The 20835-nt window shown below is 39.0% G+C and overlaps 1 protein-coding gene across 10 annotated transcripts in view; it reads left to right on the top strand.

Moving 5' to 3' along the window:
• PLCB1 (phospholipase C beta 1) overlaps nucleotides 1-20835 on the top strand; it is a 415710-nt gene that overhangs the window by 271963 nt on the left and 122912 nt on the right. For all 10 annotated transcript variants that reach the window (XM_080585528.1, XM_080585529.1, XM_080585527.1 and 7 more), the window contains 2 exons: nucleotides 121-221; nucleotides 1634-1800. In XM_080585528.1, the coding sequence (XP_080441654.1) occupies nucleotides 121-221; nucleotides 1634-1800 (268 nt within the window). The remainder of the gene's footprint in view (nucleotides 1-120; nucleotides 222-1633; nucleotides 1801-20835) is intronic.

Raw genomic sequence — 20835 nt, 5'->3', positions numbered from 1 at the left:
GCCTGGGCTCCTCTAAGTTGCAGGAAGTATATCAAAAGAAGGGCAGTAGCGAGTGATCTGTTTACAAAAAGCGTGTAAAAGTGCCATTTGGTTCTTTCACTATTTTTTTTCATTTCACAGAATGATTCAATCCCTCAAGACGACTTCACGCCCGACGTGTACAGAGTGTTCTTAAACAACCTCTGCCCTCGGCCTGAAATCGACCACATCTTTTCTGAGTTGTAAGAAAAGACACTGTTTGTTTTTTTTTCTCCACTGATTTTCTGGGCTAGGGATGGCAAAGTAGGTTATTTAGACTACAGCACCATGCAGCAACTGCCAAGAACAGTTTTCAATGTCAAGCAGGACTGTTGTTTAACCAAGGATCAAGGTTACCTCTTGTCCCAAGCTCTTGCTTCCATTTCTGATGGCCAGAGTTGATTCCTCTGGTCCTAGACAAGCACAACTGTCAGCTCTCATTTTGCAGTATAAATGAGGATAGTTTAGGCTTCCATGAAAGTAAAGGAAGAAGAGTAATAAACAATAAAAGCATGCAATAGGCATGAAGACATGTATAATTGCCCCCAAAAGCTTGATTAAGGGTTGCAAAAAATGTAGTAACTTTTAGGATTTGTGCTTCAGGAATTGCCACCATGAAATTAAATTAGCAACGAGCTAGAACTGAGTTCATACATTCAGTTACAAGCTATAAAGCTCATGCCATTCCACAGTGCTTCTGGCCCTTACAGCAAGTCACTGTACTTCCCTGTTTCAGCAGAGCCTAATCAATGGAGTCAGAACATGAAGCAATATGAAAGCAAAGTAATTTCTAAAATACATCCCGTTATCACCAAAGCAATTAGTGACTGTATCTTTGCAACATGAGCGTGCTCACTTAGTCTTCTTTGTGCTTATTTCCTCTCAGGTTTCAGAGAAAACTCAGCCATGACCTAGTTTGCTCCCATTGAACCTAGGGGTCGACTTCCTATTGCTTTCCTGCAGAGTAGAACTAGGCCAGTCCTGAGCGCTGTAGAAAATCCTAAGCATGTCACCTGGCTAGGAGCCTTCATGGATCTCCATCTGGGTACAAACTGTACCCAATTTCTACTCTTTTTACAAACTCCAAATAGGCAACTTTCATTTACTTTGCAGAGTGCTTAGCATTTTTTGTAGGTTTATAAAACAAGCAAATACTGGAATAATGAAGTCCGGGCTGCTGTTATCCAGCATTAAAACCAAATAGTTAGGCTAGGACTGCCAGTGGAGTGTTTGCAGCAAGCTTTATTTGCAGCAAGATTGAATTCCAGATCGTATTCTCTTTTATTTTCTTAAATTGCTTTGTTCCAGGAATTCAAGAGGAATGAAAAGATTTTAACATTGCTCTAACTCTTGCCATTGATGTTAATAATGCTGAATGCTTCTAAAAATCTTAATCCTAGATGTTTGATGAAAAATGTTTGCCATTACATGCTGGCAAAATAAATTAGTTTGGAGACTCAATGGGACATTGTTTTATTGTGTTTTTTGTTGTGTTTTTTTTTTTGTATGATAATTTGAGTTTTCTTTCAGTTTCCCTGGGAAATTACAGAACATTGAACATGATTTCAAGGAAACATATTTTAATTGCTTTGCTTTTGCTTTAATTTTTCCCTAGTGGTGCCAAGAGCAAACCATACCTTACTGTTGATCAAATGATGGAATTTATAAATCTTAAGCAACGTGATCCACGATTAAATGAAATCCTTTATCCACCGTTAAAACAAGAACAAGTTCAACAACTGATTGAGAAATATGAACCCAACAGTAATCTAGCAAAGAAAGGTCAGTGTTTTTTTCTGTTCTCACTGTACTCAGTTTCTGATTTAAAACAATGAATCAATTATCCTGCAGTACACAGTAAGGCAAGATTTGGTTCAGAATCATACTGCATTTCCAACTACCTGCTTTTGAATCATACAAGCCTGTGAGACATCACGTGGTTAATTTTTAAATGTATTTAGTTAGTATCAGTTTAGGAAGGATGGGCCGGTTTGGGTATTTATTTTTCAGTATGTGCAATTGATAGTTTAGAACAGTTGCTCTGGTATGCAAACTTCAGCAGAAACCTTACTGTCACAATGACTATCTGCTGGCATATGGAAGGTAAATTTTAAAGAAACAGTGGCATTGAAACTAAGATGATGATAATTCTATCATTGAATAAGTAATAAGTCTAGCCTTCTGCTTTCTTATAAAGTAGCATGCAAACTAAGATGTGAAAGTAGCTGAGTGCATATCATGCCAGAATCACAGAAAATTCCCTTTTGAAAATCTCGAGTGTTGTCTAAGGCATAACTGGGCATTTTGCCAAAAACAGTGAGAGAATTTTGTTACCACCGCCAGTCTTAAAATAGTATTGAATTTGTTTTTGCATCCTATTTTATTCCAATCCACATATTCTAATGATTACCCAGGCTTCTAGTGCATTTATACCTTAGAAATTTTAGGGGCGGGGGAATATCCCGAAAAGTAGATCTGACACAAAAAAAATATATATATTTTTTGGTCCAGAGACTTCAGACCCATCCTTCTAAGTTGCTAAGCATTTGCTGAGAGTTCCTGGGCACCCTGAACTCCATGTCCTCTGTCCTTTGAAGAATCAGGGTCAAAACAGCATCAAAGAGACAAAGCCTTTGAATCCTCAGTTAAATAAAACTGTCAAGGCAGGATCCTGGCAGTAGCCTGTTATAAATAGACCTTGCACTTCTACTGTGAGAAGCAAAAGTTCAATAAAGTATTGCCTGCAGCTTCTGACCCAAAGTAATTACATAGAGGCTGTTGCATTTGAGGTAGAAACTGCTGTTACAATTAAATAGTTATTTAAAATATCCCCCCCTCTTTGTACTTGAACCTTCTTCAAGTGTTGCATCTGATCCTACTTGTCTTCCCACTGGAAGGCTGCAGTTCTTTCACTCCCAGGCTAGGATCTCCTTACTGCCAAGTCTGTACTTCTCTGAAATACAGATTTAGGCAGCTAGGAGAGGCTGTTCTTCACCTTGTGCCTGAGTGCTTTCTCAGCCCTCTCTGTCCCCTGCATAGTTTGCAGGCTGACCCTTACACTAGCATGGAAACACACGTCTGCACAGAAACAGCATATGGTATTTACCGTGATTAATAGAGGGAGCAGGCTGTGGGGCAGGTAATTCGTTAGCTGAGCTCTGTAAATACTTGCAAGTCTTTTGCACGCTGCAGGGTATTTCACTCTCAAAACCTGACCTGGAAGAGGGTCTTAAGAGAATCTCTCAGGCAGCAATGCAAATTTCAGCTGTCTCTTCTCCACGTTCTAGGTGGCTCCCTGAAGGCAACCTGAGGCTCTTGATACAGCCATCAACGTTATCTCAAAGCAAAACTCTTGTAATTTTTTTCATAAGCCTTCTTTCTTCTCTAGTTCACACAAGTTGTTGTTCCCAGAATTTTTGATGGAGGGCTAAATCCTACTTCTTTGTCATGCTTATGTGAGTCTGTCTTTTGACGTCAGTGAGAATACTAGCATGAGGAGATGAAAACACATTGTGACCTCCTCTCTCATCCATGTAAATATTAGAATATGTGCTTACCTTATTTCACTTCAGCTACAAGGAAATCTGGTACGTAAAAGATCATTCTTATTACTCAAATATTGGCACTTCATATAAGCCAAATGAAAGATTTATTAGAAAGAGTTGTGCTAACAGAACACTGAAGTCACAATGAAATCACTTTCTGACTAAAAATGAGGAGAGAGCATGAAAGGAACCTCAGAAAGAAGTGTGTTACAATGGTATTTGCCAACACCCTCAAAGTAGGATCTGTAGGACTCTTCCAGTTTACCCTAACTTACATTGGTGCACACAATTGGTACAGGCACTTGCTCTTCTATAGGTGCTTCCCTTCCTGTGTATGATTTGTATTACTCTTTCAGAATCAGTTCTTGCAGAAAAGCCTGAGTTTATAAAGGAAAAGTCAGACCAGAGGGAGTTAATTTCTTTTTTGAGTTCTTCAAACTCATCCGGCAAACTCTCACACACCTGGCACAACCTGCCGGCCACCTCCATGCTGCAGACACCACCTCTTTATATGCACCCTGTCTGTCAGCTGAGCTGTGGCAACTGGCATGTTCTGCTAATTATGTCCCTTCCATAATTAAAGGAAATGGCTGATCGGGAGCAACATGGGGACGCAATATTTTCCATACTTCAGCTCTAAGTTGGGAATGCAGTTCGCAGTATATTAAATGAAGTGTAGGTGTGTGCTCAGTCCTACACTTGTGGAATAATTGCAAACAAACGCTGCACGTCTGCAAAATGTCACCAAAATATAACAGTGCATATTCAGAATAATCATTTAACATTTTAATACACTGTTTTGTAAAAGGGATTGTCACTCAGACTTTCTGCTGTCGTAAAGGACTGTTCTTAGGCTGAATGGTAGGGATAGAAAACTGAAGTGGCACACTTCAGAGATGCTTTCCCTGCCACTAAAACTGTACTTGCTTGGACCATAGAGCAGAGATGTTATTTTCAGTAGACCTGAAGATGTTCAAACTACATTTAGATGTGGTCCACTATTACATACCCATGAACTTGTTAGCCTCAAGTTCCTACCTCTGCTGCTCAGGTATTCCACTACATTTCTTGTGGTGGTGTTGCTCAAGTCCCCTGATTTGCTGGGGCCAAGGTCAGTGGAGAGGTAGGGGTGGAAGCAAGATGTTTGGCCCCAGTACTGTCAGCTAAAATAGTAAGAACAGATACAAACCTTACAGTAGTGGGACCAGCAGCTAAAGTAGGTAGAAAGATAGCAGAAATCTTTATCCAGTATAGTTCTCTCAGAAAGCAAGGCCCAGCAGCTCCATGAAGAGAGATGGGCTTAGGGTCATTTCCACATGCTCCTTCGTGCTCCTGCGTTTTTAAGTGAGCTGGAAGGGGTCCCAACTAAACCACTCCTCAGGATTAACTGGGCACACCAAGAAACAGGAATAGCATAAGGAAGAGGTGAGTAGCATAGCAAGGCACACAAGGGAGAGGTAATGATGTGAGAGAACTGCATGATAAACAGCAACATGGGAAACCAAGTTACGGGTGGCCTAAGGATGATTTCATCATTGTTGTACAAGAGCAATGCAATTAAATAATTGGACTTTTGGAGCAGGGAACAGCAAGTTTTGCAGAGTTTGGGTTCAAGAAGCAAGCCAGAAGATCTGACAGCATAGTATATGTATTTGTTCTTTCCTGGCAAAGAAAAGTTACTCTTTGAAGTAAATCACAAATACAGGTCCAGAACAGAAGAAAATACCATAAAGAAATTTGAAAGCTGTGATTTAAGCCATTTCTTAAGAGTAATGAGTGATCTGAAGTTACTTTGTGGCGGTAGAGACTTTAAAGGCCTGGGTGCAAGCATTAGGAGATATAAATTGCCAGTCTTCATGCCAATTAAATCCTTTTTCTTCAGATTGTTCTAGAGTTTGAACCTTTGCACCTGCTCAGTGTGTGCGCATTTGTGCACACATGCCTGCACACAAGTATATTGTTTTGTTTCCATAAGCTGTCTTCCTGACCAGCTCTGTTCCTTATCTTGTGTCAGGTTAACTCATTAAAGCATCAGATGCTTAGGTACAAACATGTACAGAAATGGTGAAGGTCTGACCACTTCCATGTTCATTTCTGTATTATTTCCATATTTAATTATTTAAGTGATCAATCCAGTGTTCTGACATCCCACTGAATTAAACGGATTCATGTTCAGCATCCTCATGAAATAAGCCAAGCTCATTTGTTGTATTCTAACTTTCTGTAGTCCTTATCTAAACTTCCAATGCTTAAAATGACTTTTACAAAAGCCTGAAACAAATGTAGTGGCAAATGTCTGTACTTTTCAGGTCTTCTATAGGGCCAAAAGGCCTAGTTTTCTAATCATCTTTCACAAAGATGCACAAAATATGTATTGTCTCTATCTTTTTTCTCGGTGCAGTAGCACACATGCCAAGATGCAAACAGAAAATGAATTCTTGCAGTTCTCAAGGATTAAAAGTATTTGCTGAAAACATTTATGCTGTGGGAGTGAGATTTCATGTTTGCAACATGCAGAACATCCTGGCTTCAGAGAAATAAATCCCTTAAGCATATGATTAAGTTTATGGGTGGTGTGGGAAGAAAGGATAGTTATATAAAATCTCTTATGCTCCATTTCCTTGAACATCATATTAATTCTTTATTGAAACTTAATTCCCATAATTACCTATTTCCCAGCTTTGTTGAAGTGAAATTTCAGGGCAGAAACATGAGAACAGCTACCAGGGCAACTTCTAAGAGTGTGATGCACAGGCCTTAGCTGCTTCCACAGCAGAGACTCGATTAGATGATCACAATAATCTCCCACAGGAGCAATCCTTCAGACACATCAAGGAGTCCCAGTGCCCTCTGCCATTTCATCCTTGTGAAGACATTCTGGTCTGACCCTCAGCGAGGCGATTGCCAAAACTCTGAAAACAGAGCAAAACAGGCCGGGCAGGCACCTCTGGGGCCCTGTGGCACTGCTCATTGTCCAGGCTATTGCCAGCTTCCAGTGCTTTAAGGCAAGGAAGAAAAAGCCAACCAGAAGCCACATTATCTCCTTACATCTTCTCCTTGGCAAAACTAGGAGCATCAGACTCCTGAAGAACCCTGTTACATTCTAACTGCTGAGCCACCTGGGGCTGGCCTTCCCGTGTGTGGCCTAAGGGCCTGCTCGCAGCAGTGCCCCTCATGGCTTCCACTACCCTGCTTGGACAGCAGTGCTAGACCTGCGCTTGTCCGATGGTTATATCTTCTCCTAGTGTGCTACCTAACTCAGTTCATAATCTGAGCACATCCACTATGTAACAATATTCTCTTTTGACTAAATGCTTCTTCTCTCATAGCTAGTTAAATGAATCTCTAAAGAGTGGTCACACTGACTGTAAACTTTTACAGCACTTGTCAAACACTTGACATCTCATAAGATGATTCTCATTTTCTGATTGCTGTTACAGGTCCTTTTTGGTACATGTTGCAGCTACACTAAAGTATTTTGAACACAGTAAGCAAGAGCTGTACGTAATATTTTAAACTTTTACAACTTGGCCCTTCAGGTACCTGTTAAAATCAAATACCAATGAGCTTACTGGATAAGGGCCCTAGGTCGCTCAATTTTGATTTAAAATGCTGCTTGTGTTTCTGCACACTGTTAATGTATTTTTAGGGATTGTATTTCTGGGATGTGATTGAGCTTTTGCAACATCAGCATGTTCATGGGCTTGACATCTACATAGGTTAAGCATATGGAGTAGTATTTTACTGTGGTTGAAGCAAGCTGAGTGATTAATGCTTTGTGTCATATAGTGAAGGAGATTAATGTGCTATGTATAGCATGCTTCCTTATCAGGTGGAGGCAGAAGGAAGTTCGTGGTACCAATGAGCAGTCTCTCACTGTCAGCAAAAACATGCTGTGTGGCTGTTAGGCCTGGTTAAGTAGCATCTTGTAATTCGGCATTTTCAAGCTACGAAGCATTTGCATTGATAGATGGCATAACTGCTAAAATGTGTTCCTTTTCTAGTTACCATGCTGATTAAGGGATGAGTGTTAATAAATCAGTTGCCAAGTTGTTAATTGGAGAATTTCTTATTTGCTTTCACTTTTAAGAAGGCTTGTACAGAAGTTGTTCAGGATCTTGCTACATTATGGATAGGAGATGGCACATGGATGCTGAATTTCAGGTGTCTCTGCTTGCAATGTCCAAGCTCCCAGGAGCGATGACCTTTGTTTCTAGACTCCAAGCATACAGAGCTATAGTCCATGTACAAGAAGAGCAATGAAGAACAGGGAAACGAGGTTTGCAAGGGAAAGGAGACATGAAAAAGCTGGAATTGTGCTGTAGCAATAAAATATATGCTTTCAATCATCCTAGCTGGTGAGAGCAAGAAGGAGGTTAGGTTATTATAAGCTATTTTTTTAAAAGTGTTTTTATAACTGAGAGAAATTGTCTTGAGTGTAATACAAGCTTTAAAGAGAGTCTGGAGGTGCTTTGGAGACTTTACTGGCCAATGGATCTGTACACCAGATTGAACTTAACTAGAGGTATCTTTAAGATAACTAATGGTATAAAGATGTTAATTTTTTCTCTTAAGTACTCAGTTGTTTAGGTTCTGCTACTGCCTGTTTTATTTTAAATGACCAGACCTTTAGATATGTGAAAGAAAAGAGTTTTCCTCTTATGTTATGAAGTGTTTCTTTCTCTGGATTTTCCACCTATTCATAAACCTACACTTACTCAAAAATCCTATATGTCAGTTATAGTTAGACATGTATTTAGAAAGATGCTAGGGGAGCCAGTTTCACAACTCCCTTTGAATTTCAGTATTAATTCTGTTTTGCTAGTGCACATTTATTGGCAGTTGTGCTGTTATTTTTTTTTTCCTTAAGTAATAAAACAAATTAAGCAATTAACATTAAATTAAGATACATTTAATTTTATGCAGCATTTACTACATGTGTTTTTCTCACGGCAGCCTTAACACCAGGCAATATTCACTTAAGCACAAATGTGTTTTTCCTCCCTGAAACATCAATACATTTTAAACATTTTGGTCCCACCACATTAAATTCACCTTTTAGTAACTGCTTAAGAATAATTACACGTTGGAGTCTTTTAATGGCAGAAGGGGGTCATTCTCTAGGCAACAGATTTTAATGTCAAAAACAAGTACTGTGCAACTGCGGCTACACTTTTAGAACATCCTTCATAATATTTAAAGCATAAATTCTAATATATAAACCATTCAGTCAAATGGTGGAGCTTTCTGGCTCTGAAACATTTGTAGAAAGTCTTCCAAAGTGGTTGAAACCCTTCAGCCTCCTAACTTAACATTGGATATTAAGAATATTTATCAAAAAGCCCATTAACTTTGGGATTTATAGTGCTTTCCAGCATTCCAGTTTTCAAGAGAAGAGCGCTTAGCATTGTTGCCCATTCTTAAATGGCAACAGAACAATAGATCCCAGTCACAATTTATTACTATTTAAAACGTATCAGCAAAACAAAAAGTCATAGCCTATCCCATGTCATCAGCTGCAAGTGCTAAGTTAGTAAGCTCGCTAGAAAGCCTTTCTTTTTTTTAAATATATATACATATATGCAGCAAAGGTTAGCATGAGTAATGTATCGCTAAAAATAAGTTCATGGAAACAATACTTGTCAAAATGAATTTGCAAAATATGCTTCTGTAATGCATTGTTTTTTCATTTTAGATGCTTTTTTTTTTTTTTTTTGCATTACTAGAGACGTAAAATTCATTTTGGATCTTGCAATTGTTCAGAAGATTGTATCTCAAGTAGAAAAAAACAAATACTGTAGAAGTCTTTTAGAAAGTAAAATCTTCAATTACTATATTCCGTAACCCCCTTTTTTTTATCCACTTTACAAGTGCTTTATTTTTATAATTTAACTGTACCATTTATAAAATGCAACAGTGATGCGGACTGGTAATAATGGATTTGGCAACAGTAAACAAAGGCACAGTAGTATTTGGCTTAGTAAAAAAGCAAAAGTTTTTACCTTTTGTTCTTTGGTTGCATTTTAAAAAGGTAGGGCCTGGCTTGGGTCTAAGACCCAGCTGCTTATGCATAGAGTTGGTTTTTGCTATTGCCGTCGAATTAATGATAGCATTCATCAAAATTATGTTTAGGGTTCCAGGGAGGGAAAGTTTCCTAATCTTCTGTATATAATACAGATACTTTGAAAGAAAAATGAGCTTTGCAGAAATGCATTTTGGGACTGGTATCTGGTACCAGAAATAGCTCCGCTGATGTCAGTGAAACTGTGACGTGTGTCAAATGGACAGACACATTGTGGAATTTGTATCTTCAGAGCTGCAGAGCATAAACTGATCCTGATAACGTAAGTTCAGCAGTCAGAGCAGACCTGTGCTAATATATAAACTGACCATAGCAGCAACTCCTGACCCACATCTTGGAAATGTGATAGGCCATCTAATGGACTCCTGTGTGAAGCCCTTTTGTAACACTGAAAATGGGTGAAAGAATCTGGGGTGACAGGACCACAAAGCCAACATCGGTAGATATTTTGGGCTGCATCATTCCCTTCAGCTGGAGCTTTTGCTGAGGGATAGGTAAAGAGAGTCTTAGACCCAGTGCTGCTTTTCAAGGGTTCTGGAGAAACATTTTTCTGCTGCTGCCTGTCTGCATTGTGTTCGACTCAGCCTCAGACTATCAGAGCCCATAAATAGAAATCTTACTCTAAAAGTTAAACAGCTTCTTTATGCTTGTTGCTGTGCCACTGCCTCTTTTATGGAACACAGGGAGGTATTCAGTCTTAGCAGCAGGGTTTATTATTTGAAGATGAATATCAGATAAAGTTTACTTCTGAAAACATAAGGCAGCATAGACTCATGGGCTGAAGGAAACAAGTATAGATAAACGTTGAATAAACATTGTGGGTCTTGCCTCTTCAGTATGACTGCTACAAATGTAGTGCTCTGCAGCTGCAAAGGGCCCATAAGGACAAATGGAATAATAACTGCTGTGATCCAGTGGGTGAAATGTAGAACTGGTGGCAGAAGAGCACAGTTTTCTTGGCTCTGCCACAAATGAGCTCAACGACATTTGCCCATTCCCTTTCATGTGCCGTTTTGTTGTTGGTGGTTTTTTTGTGTGTTTTTTTTTGCCTCTTCCTTTGGTTGACTTGACTAAATAGACAGTCAGTCTCTGCCTTGAGGAGCTAACAACGGTCTGTGAGTCTTTCTGTGTGGATGGTATCTGTCATAACAGGGCTGTTAACATAGCTGAAGTATGTGTGCTACTATAATACAACCATATGAGGAAGTTTCCCTTATAACCTCACATGTAGTCATCTCCTATAACAATATCCTTTATTGCTGGATATGCTGGAATATAACTTGCCTATAAGTACCAAGGTTAACACTAGGGAGGCAGAAAGAAGTTGTAAGCTAAAGGACAATGTTGGCCTTAGAACACGGGAGTATCAAGTGGCCTTGAATAATTTTAGGCTGGAAATTAAGAGAAGTTTCCTAATGTTATGGTCTGGACAGTCTACCAGAGGTAGTAAAGAGGGCAAAAAAACCCACATATATATATGTAAAACTCAACTAGTTTACAAAAGTGTATAATGTAATGCCTGTAACTGCAAGACCAAGTTTAAGGAACAGATGAGGAAGTCCATTTCAAGGAGCTGAAGTCCCTTCTTTTCAATTTATTTGAACTGGCTTTGCACAACCATGCCTTTATTCTTTTCCAGTTCTTTTTAATTTAAACTCTCTTCTTCAACTAGAGGAGTTTCTGGAACTAAAAATATTAACTGTTATGAAGGCTTTTCCCATTTTTTTCGCACCTATAGAATGCTCACGCTCTTCTTTCTTCCCATTATACTTCAGAACAGCCTTTTTGGCAAGTGCAGCAAGAGCTTATGTTGTGAAGTATTGCCAACAAGAAAAAAGGTCTGTATTTTTAGACATCTTTTAATGCAACTTAGCAATTGGAAGTAAGCCACCATCTTACATTATTACATCTCCCAGGATCACTACGAGGCATTCTGCAGAGCATATTTTCCAGAGGTTTGGGAAGGCGGTGATGTATTCCAGTAGTGGCCTTCATTCAGGATTGTCAGAAATAACTGTAGTATTGCTGGGATTAATGGTATTTTTATCTGTCTGATTTAAAAGCTTTCCACTTATCTAGTTGTCTGCCTGTCATAGAAATCTGCCATGTCATAATGTGCTCATTCCACTGCTAGCTAGGAACTAGTATGAAGGTGTTTTTGTAGTGTTTTTACAGGTTTAATTGGATCTAAACTATCTGCCTTCTCATAGTCTGTAAAGGATATCTTGTCAGAAACAATTTCTTACTACATCTGTGCTGAAAAGTCAAGAGCAGCTAGAGAATGGGCTTGTGTCTGTAAAACCCAGTAACCCCGTAGCCTTTCTGTCCACAGTAATTGTTTTAGATGATTGCAGCTTGGGGCTCAAAGTGTTCAGAAATAGCCAAGCTTAAGATGTCAGCTGGGAGACTGAGGTGTACCTCACTGTGTTCTGCCTTTGCTTCATCTGTCCTGGTGTAATGAATGAAACCAGCCCAGGTCCTGGGGCCCTTAGCACCTTCTTCTCCTGGATCGTGCTTCAGACCTCAACCAAAGTCCAGAGTAGCACATATGTTTTCATGTAAACTGCAGTTACAATGAGAGAATGGATCCTAAGGACAGATTGTGGGAACATCTTTTATATTGCTGTATTGCTCTGCGTAGTTTTGCAATGTCAGCTGAAATCATCCAGATGTAGTTCTATTGTGGCTTTTAATAGTCAAGGTCCCCCTCTTGGAAGAGAATCTGGAGGGCAGTAGCTGAGGCTTGCTAATGTAAAGACTGCAGAAATCAGACCAGCTCTTTAAAGAAAAATTGAATTTGGAAAGGGAACAAAAAAGAAAAAAGCGGAAAACTAAACACCTGCCAAGGAATAAACTGCAGTCCCATGTGGTTCGCTAGATAGCTTTAGATGTAGAATTTCTTAACAGTCCAACTTGGAGATGATGTTGATTGCCGTTTCAGTCTTGAGACTTAGGAGAGCATGTTTGCTTATCTACACCAGAGTGAGATTTTCCCCCACTCTTTAAAAATAATGAAATCTTCAGATATGTGTGCTAATGTTGCAGAAACAGTTTTGGTTTAAAGAAAGCTATCTGTGACTGAATAGAAAACAGTGTTGCTAAGCTGAGTGTGGAGTAAAGCGAAGCCTAAAACATTATTACAGCTTTGTAAGTAGTCATAAAAAGTTTTGAGGGTTTGATTGACTAAGAAGTTAGATACATAACTAAAAAGCAGAGTATCTGTAGATAGTTGGTCCATCAAAGGACCAAAAAAGAACTATAGGAGTCACTTTGGATATTGTATGGAAGAATGAGCAGAATGGGAAATACCCTAACGTAGCATTCAAAGTGAAAAGCACAAGTATGGGATACCACCAGTGACAGAAGCCTTTGTGTAAACTTAGTATTCCAGTAAAGTAACAAATAAGAAAGTTCACAGCACACTGAACATAGAAGATATCTATCTGTATATATCTATACATGTATAGTTATATAGGGATCTGGTTAAATGTGTGAGATAAAAGACTTGTAACACAAACATACTTGATTCAAGATGTTGGACACTTGTGTGTTTGTTAGCTATCATAGACATATATTTATATATATGTGCTATTTGCTATTAATAAAACAGTAGTTTACAATATAGCAGGTTACAATCACTGTGCTCCTTAACACATCAACTCTGCTTACCAGTGTTTCTGAATTGTGGCCATGCTTTGTTACATCAGAGGTGTTTAAAGCTGCTATAGAGATTTAGAGGATCAATATCCATTAAAATAAATGCATTTCCAACATTTAGATTTTGAGGAAGAAAAAATGTGATTAAAATCTTGAAAGAATGGTTAAAATCCCATGCCTGTATGTGTGTGTTGCTGTTTTCTAGCACTACTAGTGAAAAATACATATATTTCATAGGCTTTAGACCCCTTCTTCTGTGGGTGTTTGAAAAGGGCTAAAACAACCTGTGACTTTAAGAACTTGTAAAATGGATGGCTCGTACCAGCAGAGAAAAGTGAGGTCTGGAAACTTTCCTTTCTTCTCAGGTGAAACTCCATCTTCCTTTTCCTTTCAAGGTGGCAATGTCCTTGGCATGCTTCCAGAGTTTTGATTCTGACTGAAAATGCTCTTTGTTATAAAAACATGTTTTGCTATTTGGGATGGATTGCATGCAAGCTTATAGGAAGTATTTCTTCCCTAAAGCAAGCTAAGTGTCTTGAGCTGGAGTACTTCCTCTAAAATCCATCCTTAAACCTGATTTCCATTTGCAAACATTTTATTGAAAAAAATTTGTATCCAGTGTTAGCTTTCACTGTGCACTTGTACAGAGGATAAAATGGATGTGATAGCTTCATTAGAATGACAAACATTTCTGATTCAAACATATTTAATTCTGCTTTACTTGCTTGATGATCCTTACTCTGCAAAACATTCTAGATCTTACTGTCCTTGGGCATGTGATATTTCCGCATGGATTAACTGATACTGAGCAAGCTCTTTTATGTACACTACTTAAGCACAACATGTTTACCTTCCAGTGTTTTCCCTCTCTGACTGCTTGCCATTCAGTAAACATTTATTTCCTATATTGTATAGGAGATACCATTTTCTGTTTATATTCAGCTTTCCCTGTGTCCTACTACAATATATCCATTCAAGGGTAGAGCAATGAATCTTGCTCTTTCTTCTTTCTTACTGAGTAAGTTTTCTAGTGTGATCATTTTTTTTATTTTTTTTGCCATTAGAACATGTTGCCAAAGAAAGCTTGTTTTGGTTTGTGGCCAAACATTATGTCCATTAAATCTGTAGGGTTACCTAGGTCTGTAGGTTAAGTTTAGTTATGGATATGTATGTTGATATATTTGATGCCATGTATGTTTACCTCTTTCATCAATGATTTGACAGTAAAATGCCCTGCCAATTAAATACATTTTTTCCTACTACTATTTTTGATGCAGCTACACATAGGTATATTTCTGTAATCCCTCTCTTCTCTGCTTTTCAGGATGATGGATTTCTAGGCATCTTCTTCCCAATTCAGCTCCCAATTCAGCAATTTTGGATTGCTCTTTGCTAGAATTATTAGCTACCATTTTGCATGTTCTCATTTGATTTCCTTCCCATTTACCTGGTTCAGCTTTATCATCTTGCTTTGATAGCAGCTCCCAGATAACTGTCTGTTCTTTAAACACTATGTTGTTGATTCTACTTTTTCAGATTATTATAGGCTATATAAAAAGCTAGGCCCACTGCTGATCGGTGTGGCAGTTTCAGGACTTCTTTCATGAAGTTCCGCTTTCAAATTCAAAGAAATCCTGATCTTCTGACCTCAGCTTGCTTCTATCTGTTCTTTCTGCGGATTAGTTTTTCCAATAAGGAATAGTTTGAATTTAGAAACTCTATTAAATGCTTCACTAATAATCATATATAGCAATTCAAATGTATTGTCCTTCCTCCACTTAGTTATTAATTTGATAAAATTGTCTTGACTAGTGTGAATTTTGCACCTTGCTGGTCATGGAGAAAATTGCTAAAATGGAGGAGTTACTGGCTTCCTCTTCCTGTTGTCTGTAAATTATGGTTGCGGTACATAGATGTTCTGAAATATCTGCAGATCCTGAACTGAGGACTGAAGCTCTTTTCTATCCCAAGGGGTATTTGTAAAATAGAGCAGCAGTGACTTTCTTGAAGTAACATCCAGTAACACAGTTGTAGGGTTCTGGCATCTGGTCTGGGCTGACCTTGTACCATATTCTCTTTTTGTGATGACTGTGTTTAAGAGGATGTTACTTGGATGATGCAGTCCTGTCCTTCCCTTGTTTACAACAGTCAGTACAGACAGAAATTCCAGTTAAGCCATGACAATATTATAACAGCACGTGTACTTGGAAAGCTGAAAAGGTTTCAGCATGAATTCCAAAAGCACTTGGATGCAAATGCTGCAGAGTGGCAATGGCACGTTGCGTCCCACACTGTGAATTTTATGTGAATTCGTCCTTGTAAACTTCTCTACTGGTACACAGAACTAGCAAGCATATAGTAGCTAATGTGTGCACAGTGTCAAGAGACACATCAGGGGTATATGCATCCTACTTTACACCGGGCACGAGAATTTTAATATCTAATGAGCTGTGAAGTGCAGAGCTGGTTGGTGGAATGTAATTCCCAATGGGACATGTTGTGCAGATCTCTCACAGGATTATCAAATACCTTTTATACTCAGCAGATTTTAATCTTTGACTTGAGACTACTTGTTCAGTTATACGGGATTACAGAGAATGTGATTAAAGTTACAGATTGTGTTGGAATAGACCTGATTTCGCTGTCAAACAAAATACTGTGGTAATTCTGTGTTGCTGGCTGGGAGATATGAGGTGCCAATTAATTGCTTCTTCTCCTTTTTTTGTTTGTTTGTTAACTTTTTTACTTTCATAAAATCTCTTGGCACAATTGTGCCTACCAGTTACATCATAAATGAGTAGATAACAGCATGGGCATAAACAAATGGAAAGCTCTACTAAATTTGCAAATATATGGAAGGAAACGTTCAAGATCTGTGCAGCCAAACTTGTTAACTGCTTACAAACAAATGCACATCTTGTCATACAAAACCTCTGCAAATGTTAAGGGACAAACAAAGGCTGATTTTAAAGTTGCAGGACTGAAGTGCAAAGAAGAATGATCAGAGAAGTGGTCTTTTCCATTGTCTGTTGTGCCTCTCTGTTTTGCTGTCCTACTGTGTCACAAGACTACCCAAAGGACTGGAAAACTCCTGGGGACAGACCTGAGCCTGCTGAGGGTCAGGGGAAAATCAGGTAGCAATCAAGTAGCTGTGCATGCAGCTTGTCTGCTGAAATAAGGGGACGAAGTTTGAATCAAGCAGTTGGTTTGAGAAGTTTGCAGGATTAGCTTTACTTTTCTATTTCCTCCAGGCACACTACTGGGGTTTTGACTTCTATCCTATGCCTCTGCAGAGGGCGCTAACCCAATGAAGAAGCTTCTTCTAGAATCTCAACCCTACTTTGAACCCTCACATCTGTTATCTTATTCTTGGCATGGTGCTGCAGGTGTTGAGTGAGCAGGGCTTTGTTTATATCCTTTAGTTGTTGAGCTGGCAAGCTCCTAAGGATCCACAAGCATTTCCACATCCAGAAACTGGATGAGCTGGTCATGCTGGCACACTGGAGAGGTTGGGAAAGCAGGAAATTGTCAAGTTACTTATGTCTCGTTAAGACAAAGATTGTTGTGTCCAAAGCAGCCTGTGCTTTTGCCAGCCCTGGAAACCACACATGAACAGTTTTACATGGGGTTATTATCAATATCTAGGATGGCATGGGAAACTGCAAAATACTCTGGCCCTGCACAAGGACTGCCAGAGGCCTCTGATAACAAAAACGAGGTTCTCTAGATCTTGTCAAAGAGGATTATTAAGAACCTTACAATAACACAGTAAGTCTTCAACTAGAGAAGTCTTTGAGAAGTATATACACAAAGTATGGTGCATCCTATCGACCAGTTTAATTGATGGGCTGAAACTCCTGGTCCCTGACAAATTTACAAGTGCCATCTTCTAGGAGTGGGGAAATTCCAGGTCTCGTAACCTGCAGAAGAAAGCAGTTTGATTGATTAGTGTTGACAATATTGAAGAACCATAAGAGAGATGAAATGAATCAGTGGATTCGCTTCATTACCCCTATAGATTTTGTGAATTTTCAATAGGTCCTTCACCAGAAGTATGCCACCTTCCAAGAAAAAGGATTTGGGATGACAGAAGTGACTCCTCTTGTCTTTTAGAACTTACAAATGTTGACCACAGAAGACCCCTGTTTCTTACAGGCAAAGTAACAGCTAAATTTTTACATCGTTTTCTTTCAACTGCCATCCATGAACATTTGCATATTCGATCCAGTGTAGTAGATCTTGAAAAGTATGTGAATATGTAGTTGTAGGTGATAAGGAAATTTTGTGATATACTCAGAGCTTGCCTCTACAATTGTATTTGTAGTCCTCCCCCTCTTTGTTTTTTTCTTCTTCTTTTCTCCCTTGTAACCATTTTGAAGCAATCAAATGGAGCCAGGGAGGCAGAAAAAGATCAAGCTGCTGCACAAACACTTCATGTTTCACTTAATGAAGCTGATCGCAGACTGGGAAATTCAATAGAATCTGTCAGTGTCCCTATTAAATATATTATCTTTCTAGTAGGAAATCACTCCTCTTTACTACCAAATTTTCCTGAAAAACTATCAAGTTTAGTTGTCCGCACTTGACTGTAAATATGGTGGTTTTTCTTTGATCTCTGCATTAATTTCACCACCAAGCACGTTGTGTGGAGCTATTCAGGGTGTCCTGTGGAACCTCTTGCTAACAAGCTGCTTCACTCTTTGCTGCAGGTGAAACACTGAGGGCATACTTGGAGTCCCCTATATGGGCTTCCTTTCTGCAATGAAGAATGAGGTTTGGGTGGGACAGTCACTGACAGACTTAGCACCAAGTGACTGGCAGATGAAGTTCAGCTTCCAAATGTTGAGACCGAGGGGGAGAGGGGAATTGTAGGCATGCCACTCAAGGACTATTTGGTGTGTGCAACTAGAGTGAATGCAGCATTTAAATCTGCAACACAGAAAAGTAGAGCAAGAATAAACCCAGAACCCAAACAGAGTAAGAGTCAAGGTCCCATTCTTTTAGCAGCTTCCTTCCCATTTGGAGAAGAGGTTTTGATAAATGTGGAGAGGCACGGAAAAACATTTCCAGAGTTTCCAGTGCCTCTAGCTTTTGCAAGTTTTTAGTTCAGATACATTTTTATAATTATAGAAAGTTTATATAACTTATAGACAAGTATTCAGATGCTCTTTTATAATTTTGAGGTATTAGGAATGTCTGTGATTAAGATTACATTAGAAACTTTCATATTTCTCCTCAGGACATGGTCTTCTATTTTACAGCCCTGTTACATTACACATTTAAAAAAACTGATCTGTTATTTATTTGGTTTGCACAAAACTCTAGCTAGTTCCTTATGCATGCTTTGACAATCGTTAATTTCTTCAATATAGTAAGTCCAGAGAAAGAAAAATATCCATGTTTATTGTCAAACACATTGTGAGCATATTTGTTTCTGTATCAGAGCTGGACAGTTCTGACAAACATTACATGTAATCCAGCTAAGGCACAAAATGCAGTTGCTTCTTGAAGAGATGCACAGAGACAGCAGTCACCCCATGATCAGAGTGGATTTGAATTAAGTTGAAAACAGAACAATTGGTTAAATATCTGTAATTTTAGTTGTCATGTTGAATTGGGTCTTTGTGCCCAGGTGTTGGCTGCAGGGGCCTTCCTGAGGGGAGCTGGGGCTGTCTCATGCCAGTTCCAGAAGGTTCCAACAGCCCCAGCGCAGGGCCCAGCCCCTCAGCCCCTCAGCAGCACCTCTGGGGAGGTGGCTGGAAGAAAAGGCAAATGTGCGGCACAGGGGTGAGAAAGGAGGTGAAAAAAGTGTGAAAAAGAGTCCTGAGGGGAGAGGAAGAAGGGGAGGTGCTGGTGCTGCAGGCATGGAGCAGGGGAAGGTGCTTTGATTCTTGTCTGTGTTTCTTACTATCCTACTCTAGCTCTAATTGGCAATAAATTAAGTTAGTTTCCCTCAAGGCGAGTCAGTTTTGCCCATGACAGTAATTGGTAAGTAATCTCCCTGCATATATTTCCACCTACAAGCTTTTTCATCTTATTTACTGCCCCTGTCCTGCTGAGGAGGGGAATGAGGCAGTGGCTTGGTGGGCAGCAGGCAGCTGTCCAAGGTCAATCCACCCTGCCACACAACTCAAGTAAACCTTGAGGACATGAAGGAAAATTTTGTGATATATACAGCACCAAGGCTACCTGCACAACAAATAGACAGATGTTTGTGTGTACCTTTTTTCCTCAGAAAAGTTATATATTTAGCAGAAAGAGATCCAGTGGCATTGGGGGAAAAGTTAAGTGTTAGACTTAAAAATAGGCCAGATGCCACAGGAAAAAGGAAGAAATTTTAAGTTTGTGGTGGCTGAATATTTTAATAAAGCAGTAATGAGTGACTACATAGGGAAATTTTAATTAATCAGACAAATTACAGAAGAAATATTTGAGGAAAAAAAAATATTGTGCTAGTAAAGCCCAACTCTGTAGAGGAAAGGATCTTAACAGAGTTCTGTAAATGCTGAGATAGCTTCTGTTATGATTACATCTTTGTTTGCTCTTCTTGGTCTGGCATTGCCAGTATAGCTAAAAGAGTGATTCTTGTCTCTCTATACGTTGCCCTTAGGATTATTTAGGAAGGTCTTGAACCAAACGTTATTGAAGTTGACGGTAGCATTTCAACGAACACCAGTGATCTGCCTCTGTTCTAATAAGTGACATCAGATCAAATTTAATAAGGCAATGATGAGTGAAAAGGCAAGCCAGTTAACTCCACAATTTTAACTATATAAAGCACACCAAGTATTTAAAAGTTGCATCAAAAACCTAGGGTTTAGATGTTAGTAAGGCAATTGTGTGTGAGGGGAAAAAAGAAAAATAAATCTGTCTTGTCTCTTTCTCTTTTCCTGTTGTGCTTCTTTTTCATCTAACTTTTTATATTTAATCATGCCATTACGTCTTCCTAATATAGATCTAAAGATAAAGGGTGACAGCTATAATAGAAAGAACTGATCACAAATTATTTTTTCTTGGCAATGTCTGAGGTAAATTTGTAATATGCTTAAGAAAACAGAGAAGAAATCTTACCAATAAATTGAGGCTATTTCATTTCAGATGGCTGTCCACTGAGGATTGTCATCACTGCAGTTGGCCTCAGAGCATCATTGACATTGGTCACAAACAATCTATTCTTTAATATCTAGGATACAAAGTCCCTTTGACATCTGCCATCTCCGTTCCACAGTCAAACTCTCACTGGTGCGATATCAGCTGTAATTGAACTTGGAAATTGCTTCACTTTCTGAAATGCTGACTGCTTAATTATGATGGGGGAAATAGCAATCTATAGCCATAAGCTCAGATAACTGTGTAACTCAAAAACTATATAATTATACTTGTGAATAATGCTTGCAGAGATTTATGTTAATAACAATGGTAATATGTAGAAGGACCACTCTGCAGACCTTGAGTTCATTCAACTTTATGTAGTGTGGAAGGGAGCAAAGAAGCAAAATGAACCACTAAATAGAAAGAAGAGAGGAAATGCAG

Source organism: Anser brachyrhynchus (genome assembly GCF_964034855.1).
Source record: "Anser brachyrhynchus genome assembly, chromosome: 3".
Lineage (NCBI taxonomy): Eukaryota > Metazoa > Chordata > Aves > Anseriformes > Anatidae > Anser > Anser brachyrhynchus.
This window is presented reverse-complemented; position numbering and strand designations above follow the sequence as displayed.